Source organism: Coloeus monedula (genome assembly GCF_965178545.1).
Source record: "Coloeus monedula genome assembly, chromosome: 2".
Classification (NCBI taxonomy): Eukaryota; Metazoa; Chordata; class Aves; order Passeriformes; family Corvidae; genus Coloeus; species Coloeus monedula.
This window is the reverse complement of record NC_138782.1, coordinates 86,433,911-86,453,608: the sequence shown is the minus strand read 5'-3', so window position 1 is coordinate 86,453,608 and position 19,698 is coordinate 86,433,911. Positions and strand designations below refer to the sequence as shown.

At 40.0% G+C, this 19,698-nt stretch overlaps 1 protein-coding gene across 3 annotated transcripts in view; it reads left to right on the top strand.

Moving 5' to 3' along the window:
- Positions 1-548: 548 nt before the first annotated feature.
- BCKDHB (branched chain keto acid dehydrogenase E1 subunit beta) overlaps positions 549-19,698 on the top strand; it is a 117,883-nt gene continuing 98,733 nt past the window's right edge. For all 3 annotated transcript variants that reach the window (XR_014227340.1, XR_014227341.1, XM_082302639.1), the window contains exons 1-3: positions 549-709; positions 3,236-3,313; positions 5,857-5,925. Coding sequence is in view for 1 of the 3 variants with exons in the window: in XM_082302639.1 (XP_082158765.1) it covers positions 574-709; positions 3,236-3,313; positions 5,857-5,925 (283 nt within the window). In the remaining 2 variants the exon portion in view is untranslated. The remainder of the gene's footprint in view (positions 710-3,235; positions 3,314-5,856; positions 5,926-19,698) is intronic.

The following is a 19,698-nucleotide window of genomic DNA, read 5'->3' as shown; positions in this document are numbered from 1 at the left end:
GGCTCTGAGCAACCTTGCCTAGTGAAACGTGTCCCTGCCCCTGGCAAGATTGTTGGAACTAGATCATCTTTAAGGTCCCTTCCAACCCAAACCAGTCTACGATTTGTCGATTCTGGGGTGGCGACACGACAACCCCTGCAGTGGAAGAAAAGAGAAGAGTTTAAGGGGAGAGGTGCAGCCTTCGGTTTCAGCTGCGACTGTGACTGCACCGAGGGGGCGGCGAGGCCCCCTCTGGCCGTGCCTATGCCTGCGGCGGCCATGGCTGTGCCTGTGCCTGTGGCCATGGCTTGTGGCCGTACCTACTACTACACCTGCGGCTGTGGCTGTGGCTGTCCCCAGAGCTGTGCCCGTGGGCGCGCTCCCGCCCTCAGGGCGCGCTCACAGCTGCCCCGTGGCCCGCCCCCCCCGCGCAGCAGAACGCCCTTCTCTCCCCTTCCTCCCTCCCACTCCTCCACCCACCACGGAGCCGCCTCTGATTGGCCCGTGTCCCGGCGGCGCTGGCCAATCGGAGGCCGGCCCGGGACCCCGCCTCTTTAGAACCTGGCGGCGGCGGCGCGGCCGGGGACAGCGGCGATGGCGGCGGCGGGGCGGGCGCTGCGCGCGGCGCTCCCCTGCGGGCTCTGGGGCCGCCTGGCCCCGCTGCCGGGCGCGCCCCGCCGGGGCGCTGCGCACTTCGCTTTCCAGCCGGACCCGGCGCCCAGCGAGTACGGTGAGAGCGCGGCTGGGCCGGGGTCCACCCCGCGGGCCGGCCTCAACCTCGCTCTGCTGCCGGGTCCGCCCTGTCGCCCCCGCCTTCTTGGGGGAGGCCGCCAACAACCCCGTCTGGGATGGGAGGGAGGCAGGCAGGCAGAACCCGCCGAGGGCCCGGTGGGGCGCTGCGAGTCGGGCCCCGGGCGGCGGAGGCATCCGCATGGCCGCGTGACCCCGCTGCGTCCTCGGCGCTTCCACGCTCGGGTGTCCCGCAGAAATCCTGGGCTGTGGGTGGGAAGGCCCCTGTGGGCCGCTGGCGGGGCCGGGGGTGCCGCAGGCCCCCTCGGCGCGGGGCGTGGTGAAGTGTTTCGGGCTGCCAGAGCTGCGGTAGATGGGCCCATCGTGTGCTCAGACCTGCAAGGCCATCCACGGCCCCTATCCTGTTCCAAAAGCTTCTAACAGTAACTTACTGACTTGACATCTATCCCGGTTTTTGTACTGCGTGCTTAGGTCATGAGTGTGATAATAAATCTATGATGAATAAAGACTGCTGTCCGCTGAAAGGTTCGAGGTCATCCTCGTGGTCACATGGTTGAGAGTAAACACAGATAACTTGGAAATGAACAGCGCAGGTCGTTTGACTTTTATTTCTGAGATGCATCCCTGCAAATGGCTGGTGCTGAGTTCACCTGGAAGAAGCCTGACAGCTGCAGAACATCTGTTTCTATCACATGAACCTCAATATCCTCTAGAAAACTTTTTACTTAGTTGGATACCTTGGTGTTGCATCTTGGTCATGACCAATAGAAACAGAGTTTTCTCTGGTAGTGATAAAGATGTACAGGCATCCAAGGTGCCACTGGTGAAGCACATGTATGGCAGGTTCCTGCTTGAAGTCATGTGAAGAAGCTCTGGTGTGGCATGCCAGTTATTGCCATTTATTAATAGAAAACTAGTTCCCTGTGAGTTAAAATACACTTTGAAATTATGTGAAAAGTAGTGGAAGTGAAATAAAGTTTTGTCTATACTGGTCCTGATATTGTTGAGATAATAATGCTTTTCCAACTTTGCTGTTCAAATCTGAAAGGCCCAATTAAATCCCCCTTTCCTGTGTGGGCTGTTTTACAAAGGCCTGTTTTATAAGCAAGAGAAGCAGGTTAGAACTATCATGGTGAGGAGTTTCTCACAGTAGCTTAAGTAATAGCCATTTATATAAAATACTGGAAGGATGGTATCTTGTAGAAAAGATAACCTAAGTACTAATGTGGATGACTTGGGAAAGAGAGAAACAGCTGCTGTTCCCCAGCTTTTCTTTTCTTGAATTTGTAAATTTTGTTCAGTAGGGATTTTGTATAACTTGAACAGTTCCCGTATTTTTTTTTTTTTTTTTTTTACATTTTCCTTTCCTTAAAGGGCCTTGTAAAGTATAACAAGTGAAGTTACCACGCACAGGAATGTCTAGGAAGGCAGCTACTGAGGTGTGGCATGACATGAGTCTTTAACAAAAAATACTAACATTAATTAACAATTTAGAAGAAAGGGAAGCTGAACATTTGTTGGGAGGTTCTGTAACTACTGGAAAAAGAATGTAGTTCTCCTTCCTGAATTCTATCACTTGTTATGTTTGTGTGGGATCTTCACATAACCATCTTATTTATTTATTTAATTTTACACACTGTAGTGTTGGTAGGTAGCATTCTCCTGGTCTGTGGCTTCTAGTCATGACTTAGAGGTTTTGCAAGTTAAAGAGCTACCAAATGTCAGCCAAGCAATTTCTTACTTTCTTGCTTTCTTTTAAGAATTATTTTATTTGCTTGGAGAATCTGAATTGGTCACAGTAGTGAGAACCAGGCTGTTGTTTTTATCCATCTTTGCTTTCAGGCCTCCTTGTTTTTCCCCGCGGTGCTGGAATGAAGAGGGGCACTCTGGTAGCCCTTCTTGGTTTGAATTAAAATTCAAAGATTTTAAGACAGCTTGCTTTTCTTCAGCAAAGTAAACCAAGTTTCTTTCTTTGAATGATGGATTTGATGCTTCAGACACTTACTAACTGCAGTGCAGAGAGCAGGCCAGTGGTCTAGAAAACTTCTGGTAACAATAGGTGTCGGTAAATGGGAAAGGCTGGAGCTTTAAAAATTGTGATTAAAGAATGATAAAATAAGCTTCATGAGATCCGGTGAATTTTAGCAGGGGGGGATCCCAGACCTTAAAACAATAGTACGTTGGTTTCTTCCTTTGTAAAGGAAGTAATTGTTCCCAGTGTTTGACTGAGCATTGCAAAGCTGCATTTGCTCTAGGCAAGAGCATAGTTTTTTGAAAGGAAAATTGGATTCAGGGTAGTAGAATTACAGTCCCTGGGAAGGCAAGGTATACAATGCTCAATCCCATCTATCCTATAATTTAAGTTTATTCAGCAAATGAATCTTGGGTATTCCTAACAGGGATCTTGTTTTTAATGGTTAAGTTTTTAGACATGCTTGCACCAGTGTTTTCTAATGTACTTTGTGTTTTGAACCAAATTGAATTGCTGATGATCACTTTCACACAGGGCAAACTCAGAAGATGAATCTCTTCCAATCCATAACAAGTGCCTTGGACAATGCTTTAGCCAAAGATCCAACTGCAGGTACCTTATACTTGTTAGTGTGTTTTGCTTTGTGTTTTGGTTTACCTGTGTACAATATTTAATGTATTTCTCATGGCCTTTAAAGTTTTCTAGTAAGTTATTTCTACACTTCGATCTCAAATCTTAAAAATGTGTTGCATTAACAGATTACTAATGGATTGTATGGTCTAAGATGCAGTTGTATCTTCTGTATTCACTCTGTGTATTTCATTTGAAAGTGAGGACAGAAGATACATTATTTAACATGCTTATAAGTATTATTGATGAGAACTGTACTTAAGGGCAGCTTGAGTCCCACCAGTAGGAGTTTTAAAAATGTAAATGTTACTTGTAAATTTCTTAAACTTTCTCTAAAACCGGTATTTTTTTTGAGACCATATATTCCTCACTCCATACATTCTGCTTTCTTCTGCCCTCCAAAATTAATTTATAGCTTTACAGATATCTGTTCATTGTTGTGCATAGGCAGTGTAAGATTTGCTAGGCTTTTGCAGTCTGGATAACCCAAAACTTGGAAGATGCTGCTTCATTATAGTGGGATTTAAAAGGCTTATCCTAAACTCTTGCACAAAATTATTTAGTCCACTTTTAATTCTTATCTATAACAGGAGGTCTTTTGCTTCTGTTGTCCTAACAAAGGCATGATGATGGCCAGATATCTGAAGGAGATGCTTCAGAACACAGCTGCAAAGTCTGCCTCATCTTGTGTAATTTTGGGTTTTCTTTTAAGTATGTTAGTAACGCTTTTTGGCACTGCTTGAACCACTGCTCAACCTAAAGTCTGACTAATTGTCTAATCTGTTGGGACAGATTCCATGTTGTCTGTCCCGTACTATGCCTGTATACGTTCCCTCTCAATCTACAGCTGTGTTATATGCACCTCGATTAGATTAAACTTAGACAACTGAGGGTAAATTCGGGCCAAGAACAGATTTTAGTACCACTTCTATAGAATCTGCCATATAAAAGCAAGTAGAATGTTAGTCCAGCAGGAACCTAGACTCATATATAATGTTCAGCCTTCAGAGAACCAGTTGCTCTAAGGTTCCAGTCTTGCTCATTGGCTTTGCGGGGCTGAGTCTTTGTAAAGCCCTTTGCAAGACCATGTTGGAGTTCTACAGTGCAGACGTGAGTTCTCGGAATCGCTGCACTTACTGAATTAATTAGGACTTTTCGCAGTAGAAAACATCCTTCATATGTTTTTTGTTGTATGGGAATTGAGCAATTGTTTAAGTGTGGAAATCCTCATACTTGTGTTGATGAGAATTAGAATCTCTCCAGGAAAATATATTTCAGTGGCTAAACTGAATGAGTAAATCCATTCAAGTTTGTGGATACCAGCATTAAATGGGAATATTTTTTGTAGATGCCAGCTGGCTCAAAAGTAAGGAGCCATATGGTAACAGAAAGGTTTTAGTACATTAAATCCCTCACAAATTATTGCCAAAAATTAATTAGAGAAGTGATCTAGGGACATAGTTCAATCATACACCCCATGAGTGCATTCATTTTATATCATTATAGAAGTTATTTTTCTTTAAGCGGTGTCATTGATGTGATTAGCACAAGAATCTTAATCCCTTTTAGTGATTCCAAACAGAATTTTATTTTATTTAATTAAGAATAGTATTTGAAAGGCAAGAAGGTTAACTTATTATTTTGTGTCCTTTGGAATATGGAGAATATTGAGGAATTGGGGAATAATCAGAACTGACCCTAGTTCATGCAAGCAGCTGTTGGTGATACTGCTGCACATTTTACATGCTTAAAAAATTGAAATGTGCAATACTTGTTTCTGTGAAATAAATAATAAAACTGTTTTAAGAAAAATTAGACATAACCGTTCCATAAATTCAAAGAAAAAAACCCAAACAGATTAGTTGATATGAAGCTAAGTTTTAAAGGCAAATACTTTTCGTGATAAAACTTTATTGACCACAAGAATAGCAGTGTTAAATACTGAGAACTGTCCTAGTTGATAAATAGTCATAGTTTCTGTAGGAGTTTCTTAGAAGTCATTCTTCAGGGATCTGGCAAGTATATTTGGAGAAGGTTTGAAACTTCATATTGGATTGGTATTTTTGAAAAAAACTTCAATTTGATGATTTTCAAAACACTGTATTACTGAAATCTGTGGATGAAGAATGTAAATGGTTGCCAGTTGAAGCAGAAGGCTTAATTTCAATGACTCTGTAGTGACTGAATGTGATTGCTTTTTGGAATTTTACTCATTTAGACACTGTGTTGTTATAGGATATTTCAGAAAAATAATTAGTTTAATGAAAGCCTAACAGAATCAGTTTTGTGAATTCTGTTTTGAGACAGCTGTGTTGGTGTTCTGATTTCTCATTAACCTTGGTTCTTCATTTGTTATAGTCAGGCTGTGCATAAGAAGTGCTTAGATCTAAATAAATCTTGAAGTGACATGAAATTTTAGGTGTTACTTTTTTTAGTGTCTCATATAAAAAGCCTTTGGAACATGATCATTTATAAGTAAGATGTGTTGGAGTAATATTAGCCTCCCCTGCTGTTCTTCTTTTCAGTTGTATTTGGTGAAGACGTGGCCTTTGGTGGAGTCTTCAGATGTACAGTTGGCTTGCGAGACAAATATGGTAAGTTAATTTATAAATCTGACATCAGTTTCATATTAACATCTCTGCTCTTTTTTTTACCCATCTTGCTGTGACAAGTACTGTTACTGGAATGCTGAAAAACCGTAAAATCAATGTTTCATGTATGGCAGGCTACTTAGTGCACAGCATTTTACAGATCTTGGAAGCTGGTTGTGGATACAGTGACATGATACAGCTTTTAATTTGGCAATTGCTACTCCCCCCCCGCAAATGCTACTCCCCCACTGCGCTGTTAAAGAGGAGGTTATAAAATATTAGGTTTCAGCAGCTTACTTTCTTCAAGGCACAGAGATGATTGGGACATTTTGCAGCTAGTGGTTAAATCTGTTTAATGATAATAAAGATGTGTTACAGCCATCTAGGAGAACAAAGATCCACATTTTTTTTGAGCAAACCAAGAAAGGGAGAGGACAAAGACTACACTTACAAGTTTCAGAAACACAACCATTTTTTGTTGCCTTGCTTCTCTGCATCAATTATTATGTGCATGTTCTCTTGCTCTCTAGTTTACATGTTAATGTTCAAATAATTTGGATAGAACTTCTGTTAGCAATGATCTTTAGTGCTGCTTGTTGAGGTTGAGTTACAGTTCTGTAACTGGTGTGATATGTTGTCTCTGTGTACTAGACTCCATAAGAAAACCAGGCCTCTGAGACAGGAACCAGTTGCTGGAAACATAGGTAACAGAAGACATTGTTTGGGAAATAAGCAGCAGGAACAGATGGTTGCATAAGCAACCTTCTTGGGGTTTAGTGAACATCTCCAGTTTAAAAGACAGAAGGGACAAACTTTATTTGTAAGGGTGGTGCTTTGAGGGTCATTTGATGGGGTTTTTGATGTAAGACAGTCATATAATATTGGAATGAAGGAAAGAGAGGATTTAATCTTTGTTGTAGCATTTTATTGATAGTGTATTCCAAAGTGCCAGTGCTGTTCAAAGACTCTGTGACAGCCCTGACAGAGCACAGGGGGTCTGTTGAGGGAGTGCAAAGGACTGTTTACACTGTGCTCATCAGGATGATAACCAGCAGTCACAGCAAATCAGCAGCCTAGCTAGAATCAGGTTTATTTCATGGGTATAATGACAAAGATTTTAAATTAGATTTTTGAGGAATCTATGATGTGACTTTGGGAGTATTTGGAAAGAACTCCTTTAAAGTGTGAGAGGGAACATGAGAATTGGGGAAGTACTTATATGAACACTGAACAAGGACTAATGAAACTGGTATTGCCATTTGCTCAAAAAGGGTACTGACCTCTTCAGGGTGAATAAGAGGATAGATTTTATGAGGAAAAACTAAGAAGTACTCTTGTTTCATGGGATTGTAAAGTAAAATGGGTACGTATATAAAGTGTTGGTAAGATCAGATTAACAAGGTAGGACTCTGCCTCTTCACATTCATTCAGACTATTGCAAAGATCTTACTTGCTAGAGGAAAAGTGTGTCAGCTAGAAGAGAAAATTTGAATTTTTGAAAAAAACTTGAAATTTGAAAAATTTGAAAAGCTTTTTGATGTTTTCCTACATTTATAAAAAGTTTTGCAGATTCTGGTGTTTGGTCTAGGTGAAAAGTGAACTGAAGATGTTGATAGTGATTGAGGGAGAGGGAGGTGGAGAAGGCAGAGCTTGATGCGGGTGTTTGACCCTGGCTAGAGGCCAGTACCCACCAAAACTGCTCTATTACTCCCCTCCTCAACTGGACATAGGAGAGAAAATATAACAAAAGGCTCATGAGTTGATACAAGGATATGGAAAGGTCACAAACCGATTACTGCCTTGGGCAAAACAGACTTACAGAAATCAGTTGAGTTTATTACCAATCAAAATCAGAATAGGATAATGAGAAATAAAACAAATCTTAAAAACATATTTCCTCTACCCCTCCCTCCTTTCTGGGCTTAACTTCACTCCTGATTCTCTACCTCCTCCTCCCCCACTGCAGCACAGGAAAACAGAGAATTGGGGTTATGGTCAGTTCATCACTTGTTGTCTCTGCCACTGCTTCTTCCTCAGGGAGACAAGTGCTTTCCCTGCTCCAACATGGAGTCCCTCCCATGGGAGACAGTTCTCCATGAACTTCTCTAGCACGACTCTTTCCCCTGGGCTGCAGTTCTTCATTAAGTGCTCCAGCGTGGGTCCTTTCCACAAGGTGCAGTCCTTCAGGAGCAGGCTGCTCCAGCGTGGTCCCACATAGGGTCACAAACCCTGCCAGCAAAGCTACTCCAGTATGAGCTCCTCTCTCCACAGGTCCACAGGTTCTGCCAGGAGCTGCTCCAGTGCAGGCTTCCCACAGGGTTACAACCTTTTTTTTGGCATCCATCTGCTCCGATGTGGGTTCCTTGAGGGGGCTGCAGGTGGGTCTCTTCCCCCATCGTGGTCTGCAGGGGCACAGCCACCTCACCATGGTATCCACCACAGGCTGCAGGTGAATCTCTGCTTTGGCCTCTGGAGCACCTCCTCCCCCTGCTGCTTCACTGGCCTTGGGGCCTGCAGGGCTGTTCCTCTCACATATTTTCACTCTGCTCGTCTGAGCACAATCATGGCTGTGCCATAACTTTTTTTGTTTCCTTCTTAAATAGCCCTTGGCCAGAGGTGGGTTTGTCCTGGAGCTGACGTTGGCCCTCTTGGACACAGGGGAAGTTCCTGGCAGCTTCTCAGAGAAGCTACCCCATCACTCTTCCCCTTCTATCAAAACCTGGCCATGCAAACCCAATACGAAGGAAAAATAAAAGTTCTTTATGATGCTGCTGAGGTGCACATAAGTAAATGAAGACAATGTCTGAACTGAAGTTTGAACAGAAAGAGTGTCTGAAGATAAGGTCCTGGATTCAGGACTCATTTACAGAATGGTAATTCAGCTTTGTAAGGCAGGTAAGAGGACATGTGTAACTCAGCTTCTTTCTTCATTCAGTAGAAAACAGGCAGTGACTGAAGAGGGAATGCCAAAGATGACTTGGAGGTGGTACTGAAAATGTAGTTACAATGCTGAGGAGAAACAGAAAAGACTGAAAGTGCAAAAATTGAAAGAATACAATGTTTTGAAGGATGTGTCTGCCTATCAGTGTAGTCTCAGAGATTAAATAAGTTCTAGATGGAATGCTTGTTTTATGAAAAGGCTAGATTCCTTGTAAAATAAGGAGAAATTCCAGATGGAAGTGACAACCAACCAACCTGATGAATCTTATGAGGAAGATTACATACACTTACTGACTCTTTCCCTTTTCCCCTCCTGAATTTACCGTCAAATTAATAATAAGCGATACAAGTAATATAATATGAGGTTGTTTGTATGTGTTGATATAAAATATGAAGGAATTAATGGGGTTTTCTTCTCCTATCCTGGAAGAGGGAGGCTGACTTTTTTTTTCATTTTTTTAGTTTCTTTTCCTTGTAGATAATTAAAATCACTAGGTGGCAGTCTGTGCCTGTAAGTTGTTATTTTGGTACAAATTGGTAGTTCCTTTGTAAGCACTTTTATAGAGGTCAAGGTATAAATATCATCTAATATTACAGTAGGAAGAATTTAATATATTAATACTCAGTAGCAGTATTATAGAGATGTTGGTTGCCATCCAGAATGTTACTGAAGTCTCTCTGGAGAGACAGAGAAGAAATTTGCTTTTAGAATAAATTTGTCATTAAATATAAAAGCTGCCTCTTTCCATTTTTTTTTTCCAGTGTAGTATTATGTTGCATAAGCACAGCCAGAGGCCTGTACTAGTAAGTGAAGGAAAGCTCATTGACTTTTTAAGGAAATAAATCCAACCTTTTGATCAGATGAATTTTTAACATGCTACCAGGAATTTTGTTTAAAAATATTTAGTTAAGAAATTGTATGTAAATAAGTCAGTGTGTGGGAGTTTCATTTCCGTGATAGTATGACTAAAGGTAGTGTGTTTGTTCCTATAAATCTTACGTCTAGATCTGAAATAGTGATTCTGGTTTTCTGGCATTGAATTGAATGCTTAAAAATCTGTTGCTGTATAATCCTCCATTCTGAAAATGAGTAGACTTTCTGAAATATTTATGCAGAATGCTCCTTTCAGATAAGGGAAGTAAGTGTTGTACAGTTATTTTCCTTTGTCCCCTCCCTCTGGTCTGGTACACTGGAAGGCATATTCATGTTTTATTTCTTATCTCCTTCCCCATCACCCTCTGACAGGTTTTTGATTGTCACTGTTTTGCAGAAGTTATATCCTCTAACCTCTAGAGTATCTTTATTGAAATAAGGCATGCCTGCTGTTCCGTAGTCCTACTCTCTGGAGGTGTTTCCTGTCTTTAGAGCAGTGTGATGCAAACTGCCTCCTGTATTTTTATAGCTTAGGTAATGTGTGCAAGCATTTTAATTTTTTTTTTTTAAAGGGAAGTACATTATTATTTCAATCCTTGGTATCTATTTGTCCTTGAGTCTGCAAATGCATTTGAAACAATGATCTTGGAGTGGGAATACATATCCCATTGCTCTGCCTGAAGTGTGAAATAAAGTTGCAACATGTAAAGATCAGTATCATCCACGTTACAGAATATATAGAGGAGATCAGAGGTAGGAATTAGATCATAGGAGATAAAGAAATGGGAGGAGAAAAACAGAGGCAAAAATAAGGTAAAAATGGAGAAAGTGGACAGAAGTGAAGACTGAGAAACAAGAATAGCAGAAATAGTGATTGACAAGGAATGTCACTCAGAAGAATGCTAGGGCAGGTTTTTTTGTGTAACTCAAAAAAATACCAAGAAATCTATCTATCTGTCCCACTGTGGCCAAGAAAGGAAAATTACATAAACAGGGACAGTGAGATGTATATATATAAAATACCTTTCCTTGAATGGTCTTTCTCCTGTTCTCTGAGCACCTACAGCTTCAGGGCTTCCTTTTCTTTCACACCATTCTGGCCTGCACTTGAAGGGAGGCTCTAATGTGCACTTGCTGCCATGTCAAGAGATTGTCCTTCATGAGGGTAAGGATCAGGAGCTTCCTGACGATTTTAGAGCTTGATGTTTTGAGAATGTGGAATAGGATCAGTCCTTGCTCAGAACCTGGAGAGTCCAACAGAAAAAAGGTGAGCTTGGCAGGTCTTTCCCATAGCAGTGCTTGGGTAGAGGGTGACTTCTTTTTGGGTTTATATGTTCACTTTTACAGATGATGTTTGCAAATTTTTTGAGGTTCTGCTCAATTCCCTATTGCACAGCAGCCTGCAGTTCCTTGTCATGGAATGTCCTTCTATTTGCCATCGAGGGAATTTAGGCAACTGTAAGTTAGATTCCCAATATTTGCAGGCCTGAATAGATTGTTTTCTAAGTTTTTGAGCTATTGAAAATTGTTTTTGACTGAAAGAGTAGTGTAAATGAGTCTTTTATTTTCAGTAGGGAATTCCTGAATAATGCCATTTTAATTTCTTTGCAACTATTTGCAAATGCAGGTAGAATGTGACTACTTTGAATGGGAGTTTTTATTTCAAAGATTCTCTCAGTTCCTCGAGGATGTCACTCTGGAGGATGGCAAATGCTTGCCCAGGGTATGAGAGACTTGGCCTAGTGCTGTCCCTCCAGAGTTCTGAACTTAGTCCACAAAGAGTTGACTGAGATGCCAGAGCTGATCTTTGTAGTGATACAGCAGAAATGGTTTTGTCAGCAGTTCTTTTGAAATGTTTTGGAATTAATTTTTCTTTTGCTCATGTGATTCATTTGTCACTGTTTGGGATCCTTTGTGTGATAGTAGAGTGAACAAGAGGAAGATAAGTTTCTTCCTTTCTGGATTAATGTCCCATCACTGGTGGGAGGGTTTTTGACTCATGGCTTTTTATTTTTCATCTGTTCTGTTTGGTCTCTCTTACTGCTGTTCCCCTCCTTTTGTTTGTCGGCGCTCACAGAGATGTGCTGCCCACAGCAGCTTATGGTGCTCTCAAACACAGTCAGTTAGAACAAAGTGCCTTTCACAAGGTTTCTGTGTAATATTGCTAAAATGTTCTAGAGCGATGTTTGCTGCCTTTGTTAGTAATGCAGTGTTGACTTCCAGTTTGTGGCCTGATTTAGTCCCCAAGTTTTTCTAATCTACTGCTGTGCAGCCATGAATTGCTTTTTTTGTGGGTAGACACTTGATAACATGAAACTCAGATGATAACAAGAACAGCTGTGTGTCCCTCCTATACCTATGTAGGCTAAACCAAAATCAATCTCAGATCATTTCCTTTTAGGTAATTCTGAGTTACACACATGGCTAGAGACATTAATACATGCAGACAGTAGTAAATGTGTAATAAGCAGCTTGATTTTTTTTCTCCTTACTCGTTTTTCAGTTTTGTCATGTGGAGTGGAAAGGGTGTGCCCAAGTAACTTGAGATGTAATTCTCATTTTTCGCTAATATTTTCAAGCATATAGGATTGTTTTATATATAATCCTTCCTGTGCCTAATTATTATTTTGATGCAGCTAGAAGTGTAAATATAGTTGGTAGGATTATTTTCTTCCAAACCAGCTTTAAAAAAAAAGTGTGAAATAGACGGGGAGCAGATTGTAAACAGTAATTTCTGTCTGTTCAGTCAGTTCAGGATATTTTCTTGCAAATTGATAAATCACAGGAAAAAAAGGAACATCAGGAGAGGTAACACTTGTGTTGAATTCTGTGAGAACAGGGGGAGTTGAATCAGAAATTTCCCCTGTGGAAAATTTCAAACACATCAAAAAGCAAGTGACTGAACAACATATGAAACCACAGTTGTAGCAAGAAAATAGTATCCTTATGTTCCCTATGTTCCTTATGTTAGGATGACCGAGCCACATGAGCCATCAGCTGGATGCTTTAAAAATGATTTTATTTATCACTTCCATATTTGTTTTCCTTTCCTTTCTGTCTGCCTTACAAAATTTTCTCTCTGAAGCACAGGGAATGTTTTGGGATAGATCAGCTGGCAAAGGCTGTTTTTAGCCTTCAGTGGTGGGAGTTTCTCTAGCTTTCCTACACACGGGGTCCCAGTGCAGGGTTATTATTATGGTTTGAAGCTTTTCTTTATTGATCAGTTTTCTCTGAACTCTGATTGCTGCAGCTGGAGGATATAGAGCATTCAAAACTGAATACTTTACTCTTGTGTTTTGCTGAGTAAAACCTGGTTGCTTACAGCTCTCTGTTGTTACATCTCATGATAATGCTAGCTTTTCTTGCAGCAATAATGTTTATTTACAACACCTGATCCACTATAATCCCTGGTTGTTATTCTGTAGACCTTGTGTCTAAGGTGTAAACACCTGTGTGAGTTTTCAGGGAACACTTTATTCTCAGTAAATGAATCATTTATTTATAGTCCAGTAGACTAATTCAGGAGTCTTCGTTTATTTGGCCAGGAGATGGCTGTACCTAGCCATGCCCAAGGGACACCAGCCTTTCTAAAAAAATGGTAGTCATTCTTTGAAGATAAGTATTTACTTGAGCACAATATTATTCTATGAGCTTTAGCTGTAGAAAACTCCTGAAAGCAAGTTCTGTGTTTTAAGTGAAAAGCTTATGGGGGAAAATACAGGTGAGAGGATAGAGTTGTTATGGTATTTGGTGAAGGTTTTTGACTGAAGTTTGGATGTGCTTGCAAAAATTGCTTGATGTCCCAATGGCTTTTAGTAGCATAAAATGATGGGAGAACCTTTTGAAGCTGAGCTAACAGAAGTAGATATAGTATAGGGTTGTTTTTTAAAAAAATTCTGACAGTTTGCCTTCAAAATACATAAAATACTTTAAAATGTTTATATCCAAAATATTTTTGTTAGTGATTTCAGGACATTTTTTATTGTGTAGACTACACTTAATGTTACTGGTAAGGGAGCAGAGATCTGTCAATGGACATTCTGGGTTGTCCCGGTTGTTGTTCTGGTCCCAAATGTTACAGTGCAAAGGTAAGAAGTACAAGAACACAATGTGGATGGGCTTTAATGCAGTATATTAAGGCAGAGTGTTCTGCCTCCCAGAAGCTACTAGTAGTTGGGTCTTATCAGCAGGTGGGAAGACACTCTGAGGTTTTTATGTGGAATTTTTAATCAATAATCATGGTGTCTTTTACATTCTTTTAGAACATAACCATATGCTATTATAAGGAGGAGGAAAAACTCAGCCTAAAGTAGCATAAGTGTTAGGGCTTTACTGTGTAAGTAGATAGAAAAATGTTATCTCAGTGCTTCAAAAGCAGACTGCAAGCTTGCTGAAGAAACATGGTGCTTCTTTGGCATAGGTCCTGGTCCTTCCTAAAACACTGTATGTGGTAGAAGGAAGGAGTTCAGAATTTTTGACATCATGGACATATGCTAAGGGTGGAACATTTTATTCAGAGTTCAAAATGACTGCTTGTGTGTAGATTGAGTAAAACCTGAATAGCCTGGGGTTTGGTTATTGTCATTTCTTTGTGGATGGAGTTAAGTGGAGAATTCTGTAACTTGCTTGCCTGGTTCTTCCAGAACAGTTTGGCAAGACCTGGATTTGTTCTGATTTGTATAAATGTCTTTGAACAGTAACATCTGGAGAACGTGTTCCAGACTCATTACACAATAGTACATTTTGTTCAATTTCATCTTAAATAGCCAATTCTTTTTTTAAGATTTACAGTTGGAAAAAGAAGAAAAGTTATTTGAAAACTTGCTAAAATGTAGTATATCCTTTTACACCTTTTGTATCTGTGGGATAATGATATAAATCAGTCTCTTGTCAGAGCTAAATAGCTTTTATTTCAGTTTTGTTTTTCTTTTCTTTTTAATGGTTCTGATGGTGTGCCTGGTGTGAAAACAGTATTTTATTTATTTGTGACTTAATAATATATATTATGTTTCTTTTCATATGTTGTAAACCTTTTTGAGGGAACAATAAGGAATGTATTTTTTAATGGAGAACTTGATACTCAGTACAGAGCTTAAGAAAGCTGTTCTCACATTTTTAAGATATTTCAAGATACATTGCTGGGCAAAAAAGTATGTGCTGCTGAACTTCATAAAAATGGAATTTTCCACTTTAGAAAATACTTGCAGTGAAACATATAAAGACAATATTTTGATAATATCATGTCAAGGAGGATGAAACTTTATGTATTTAAGACCCAAGATGGAATTGATGAGCATAACCAGTCTTTGCAGTCTGTATTAATACCAGGTCTGCAAGCACATTTTGTGTACCTTCTTTTAGATGTCTCTCTTTATGTCTTTGCCATTCCATAGGTGGAATTAAGTGATTCTCAATTTCTTGGGTTAGTCCTGTGATTCTTTCTGTTTCATTTGTATGTTTATTTATCCCACTCATCAACTGGGGTTAATTCAATTCGTTTGCTGTTTCTTCTGCTCTGAGTTTGGTGGTAAGAGGGTGGTAATTTCAATTTAAGAAAGTGCTGCAGACTTTATTACAGGGAATAAAACTCTCCAGAGTTTTCTTGGAAGTAGTTTGCTTGAAGCCTAGAAGGGTGAAAAAAGTCAAGACTAATATCCAAGTCTGGGAATTGTCTAAGCAGATTTGCAGCAGAAGCACTTTGAGGTGCAGGTTAATCTCATTTTGACTTGATTCAGAGCCATCTTCCAGTGACCAGGTTGACATAACTTGCTAGTCATTTTTTATAAAAGATCTGTTTTCTTTTTAATTTGCAGAAACATTAAATCCTCAAAACCTGGCAGGGGGTTTTCATACTTACATGGAAGCACCAAGTATAGACCAATTTATTAATTTTTCTCACGCACATGCTTTGCATTATGAAGGGACAGGCATGGTTACCAGTGAGATTTGTAAGATGGTTTCCATTATTGCAGGTTACTGGTCACTGAGCTCTTTGCTCCTGAGTACTTCTACAGCAGCATGAAATCCTTGCTCTTGTGTTGAAAATACTTGCTTCACAATTCCAGGTAGATCCACATTGCTTTCATGTTCACTGTAAAATACGTCTACACTGCTGATACTGAGGAATGCAAGAGAGGGTAACTTGTATTTGGCATTTTTGCCTACTCCTTGATTTGTCATCCAGATAATGTGCACAGCTTATTACAGCAGAATTTTCATTCACAGGCTGCAATACTTAGCTTTGATAACTGTTCTGTGTTTCCTGTTGGATCTCTGTCATGTCATGTGATGTTGCAGACAATGTGAAAATGCACAGAACTGACCTAAGCCTTGTAATTTAAGCTGGTATGTTGTCCTCTGCTTCTATCCACATATAAGTATTTGGTAGATGTCAATTTTGGGGCATATCTTTGCAAGTAAGCACTCTGTCATCTGGCATAACTTCTCATGTCAAACCATATGTCAGCTATGCTTTTCTGCAAGTGTGGTTCTCACACAGCAAAATTGTTTTGTAGTTGAAAAAGGAATGTTATTAATCATAGCTGGAGGAATATTTGAATGCCTTGTCCAGTTAGGCATTGCTCTTTTTTTATTTAGGCTGCAATTGGGTATATGAGCCAGATGATGAGGAGGAGTTCAGTGTGGAGTGCGCAGCCTGCATGAATGTTTGAACCAGCAGTTCCAATTCAAAGTGTTTTCAACAAGTCATTCTCTTACTCAAGATGATGTGTTTTCTTTCTAAGAGCTCATTAGATCACAGCTATTCTTTCACCTCTTCTTCCTCCAAGAGTCCCTTAGAGAAGTAAAAAGAAATTCTGGTGAGGAAATCTGCCACTGAGATGTGAGCTGTTTTTTAAATGCTTTCCTAAGAGTGGGATCTGAATCAGTACTATTTTACCAATGTCATTAAAGGCTTCCATCAACAGGACAGGTACAGGCATAAAAAGTTTTGGCAGTGAGCATGTATCCCTGCTTGGGGCTGTTAATAAAGCATGGAATATTAGTGGTTGTAAGGAGAAGACCTTGAAAGTCAACTCTTTCAAACCAGTACTCAGCACAGAGTTGAGTTTAGGTTGCCTGTGGTCTTGTCCAGGTGAGTTTTGAACATGTCCAAGGCAGGAGCTTCTACAACCTCTTGGAACAGCTTATTCCATCGTGTGACTACTGTCATAGTGAGGATTTTTCCTTTAATATAATTAGTTTAATTTTTGCATCGTTTTTTCACCTGACACTGTACCTGAGAAGAGTCTGGTCTTTCCCCTGTTCATACTACTGCTTGGTTGCTCCTGAGTTGTGGAAGGATTAAATGAATTGCAAGGTTACCAGCATCCAAAGCTAAGGCAAAGCTTTGCATTAACCTCCACCAACTCCTTGCACTTCTTCCCTGAGAAAGGCAGAGAATTACATGATATATTTTAGTATTTTTGGTTTATTCTTTAGCTTTTGGTGGCTGCTAGTTTGTCACAAATGACAGGAAATCTGAACTAGGGGAGAGGGCTAAAAAGCAAGTCTTCACTCTTTGCTTTAGGAAGGCAGAGTTTTTCTGGGTCCTCCCTAATCCAAAAGGCTGTACACCTGTCAAGAACATTCTTAATGTTATATTCACGCTGTGAACTTTTAGAATTTACTAAGTTTTACTAGAAAGTTTTCCTTCCAAACCTGAAATTTGGTAACTGCAGATTGTAAGAATTTCTAGGTAATGGAGGAGATTAATGGACTCCCAGTCCATGGTAACCTTTTCTTTGTGCTTCAGCAGACTTCTCCTGACCCTGATATTATATGTGGTCTTTGAGAGTGAGGGTTAAATGAAAATGCAATAAACATGCTTTTCTCCTGAGGGAATCTTGGGGGAGAGGAGGTAAAAGTGTAGTTGTGATCTGATAAGCTTTTGGAAGAAAATGCATTGTCTTGAGTCAGAGGATGACTTGTTGAGAAGACTTTGGGCTAGAACTATTAGTTCAAACATTTATGTTTCTTCAAATGTATGATTTAGTAACTGGGGAAGCCTTAAAGGAAAATATACCTGTCAGCTGTTCCTAATTTCCAAATTACTTGAAGTACTTTTCTGAAGTGTTGGTTATGTCAGTGACATACGTGATAAACCTGTGGAGAATTCCTGTTCTTACCAGTTGCCAGGCAGAACAGGTGTCCTTTACTTTGGGCAACACAATGGTGACAAGTGGTTCAGTAGGATGCATTTTTTTGTGTGATTTTCTTTTTTCCCCCCAAATGAAACATAATTAAGACTCCTGTGAACAAGTGAAACCATGTAAGAAAGACTTATCTTTCATTTGATCTTTAAAGTTCTGTCTAGAATAAGAAGTCAGCTCCTTTGTTGCAGAGTAGAGCATAATCCTGGATTTTGCAGCAGCAGAATAGGAAGAAGCTAATTTAGGTTACTGCATGGAAATCTCATTTCTGACCCTGCTGTCAGTTGCTCAAAGATTTCAGCAGTATGTTTTTTTTACTAACTTTTGTATCTTACTTCCATAATGTGACTTTTTGGAATATTTATGGAAAATGTAATGGGAATGCCATGTAATTAGTTGCTAAATAATCAAAACTAAGTGTTGAAATTGTTGTGAAGGCATAGGCAGTGTATGGGATATATGTGTTTCTCCTATAACTGACCAAACTCACTGCACTTGACTTGAGACTTTACATTGACTTAACTGAGGCTGAGACCTGGCCACTCAGCCCTGTGGTTGGCTGAGTTATGCCAGAGGCATGGCTGGGTCCTTGAAGCCTGTTGTGAATGTTTGGACACGCACGAATTCTTTTGGCTTTTGCAGGATACAGGGCTGGGGAGGAACAGGAGAGAAGTAAGGTAATTTCTGTAAGTTGTTATTCTGTGCACAATAGGTAAAAGTCATCTCCAGAAGATAAAAGCTACTGGCGTATGAAATCCTTTTCATGTCATACAATCACTTTTCATCAGTTAGGTAGGTGAAATAACGTTTTTTAACATGGATAACTCTGGGAAAAGCAGCTTTTTAAACAACAGGGCACATTAGTGTGCAAGGTTTCAAGACTGAGAGTTAAACCATCTCTGTGTCAGTGAACCTGAAGCCCTGCTTTGGACAAGTAGGTTTGAAATTACTATATTCAGCTGTAAAGTTAATGTGTATGTAGTGGTATTCCCTTTAGAGTAACAGGGCCTGTTGCATTTTTTTAAAGCTGGAGAACTGTGACTAGGTTATCAGTAGAAAAAAGTGGTAGAACAAAATGATTAATAAGTTAGTAGAACTATTTTTTGTTAACCCAAGAGCTCTAAACCAGCTGAGTATAAATTAATGAAATTTACTTGCTGTTTGGCTTGCCCTCTCGTATAGTATCAGAGAAATGGAAGACTACAAGTGTCACTGGTTGTGGAAAGGGGCTTAAAAGGGATGGTGGGACCAAGAAAGCTTGAATGCTGGATAGATTATGTTAACTGTGTTGAGAAATAGAATTAGTAGATTTATGTAGAGGTGCATCTATGAAAAATCCTAGCTGTTCTAGGGTTAAAAAAGGTCTTTAAAGGCAGGACTGATAGGAAATCAGTAATTTCTATTTGAATTTTCTACAGGAAGTCCCTGGTGAGTAGCAAAAAAGCTAATCTGCTGGGGCTTCCTTTTCTTTCCAGTCTTTTCTGCATGTGCAGCCTGACTGCTGCAGTTGAGCACTTAATATATTTAGCTTCTTAGACTTTTCTATTTGACTTCTAATGGATGTTTTAAATGGAAGTCAGTGAGATCATGGGGACAATAAAAGGTTGCCCACATATATGATTAATACTGTTCAGTACTGACATCCTAAGATGCATTTTTTTAGCACCAGTGATGTAGAAGTATTATGAAAACAAAGCACTGTTCTCCTTTGACTAAATCACCAGCAGTACTCCTTAAACCACCCAAACAGTTCAGTGTGGACTTGAGCAGAGTGATATGAAATTACTCAGAATTGGAGCATTGGGTGGTGTG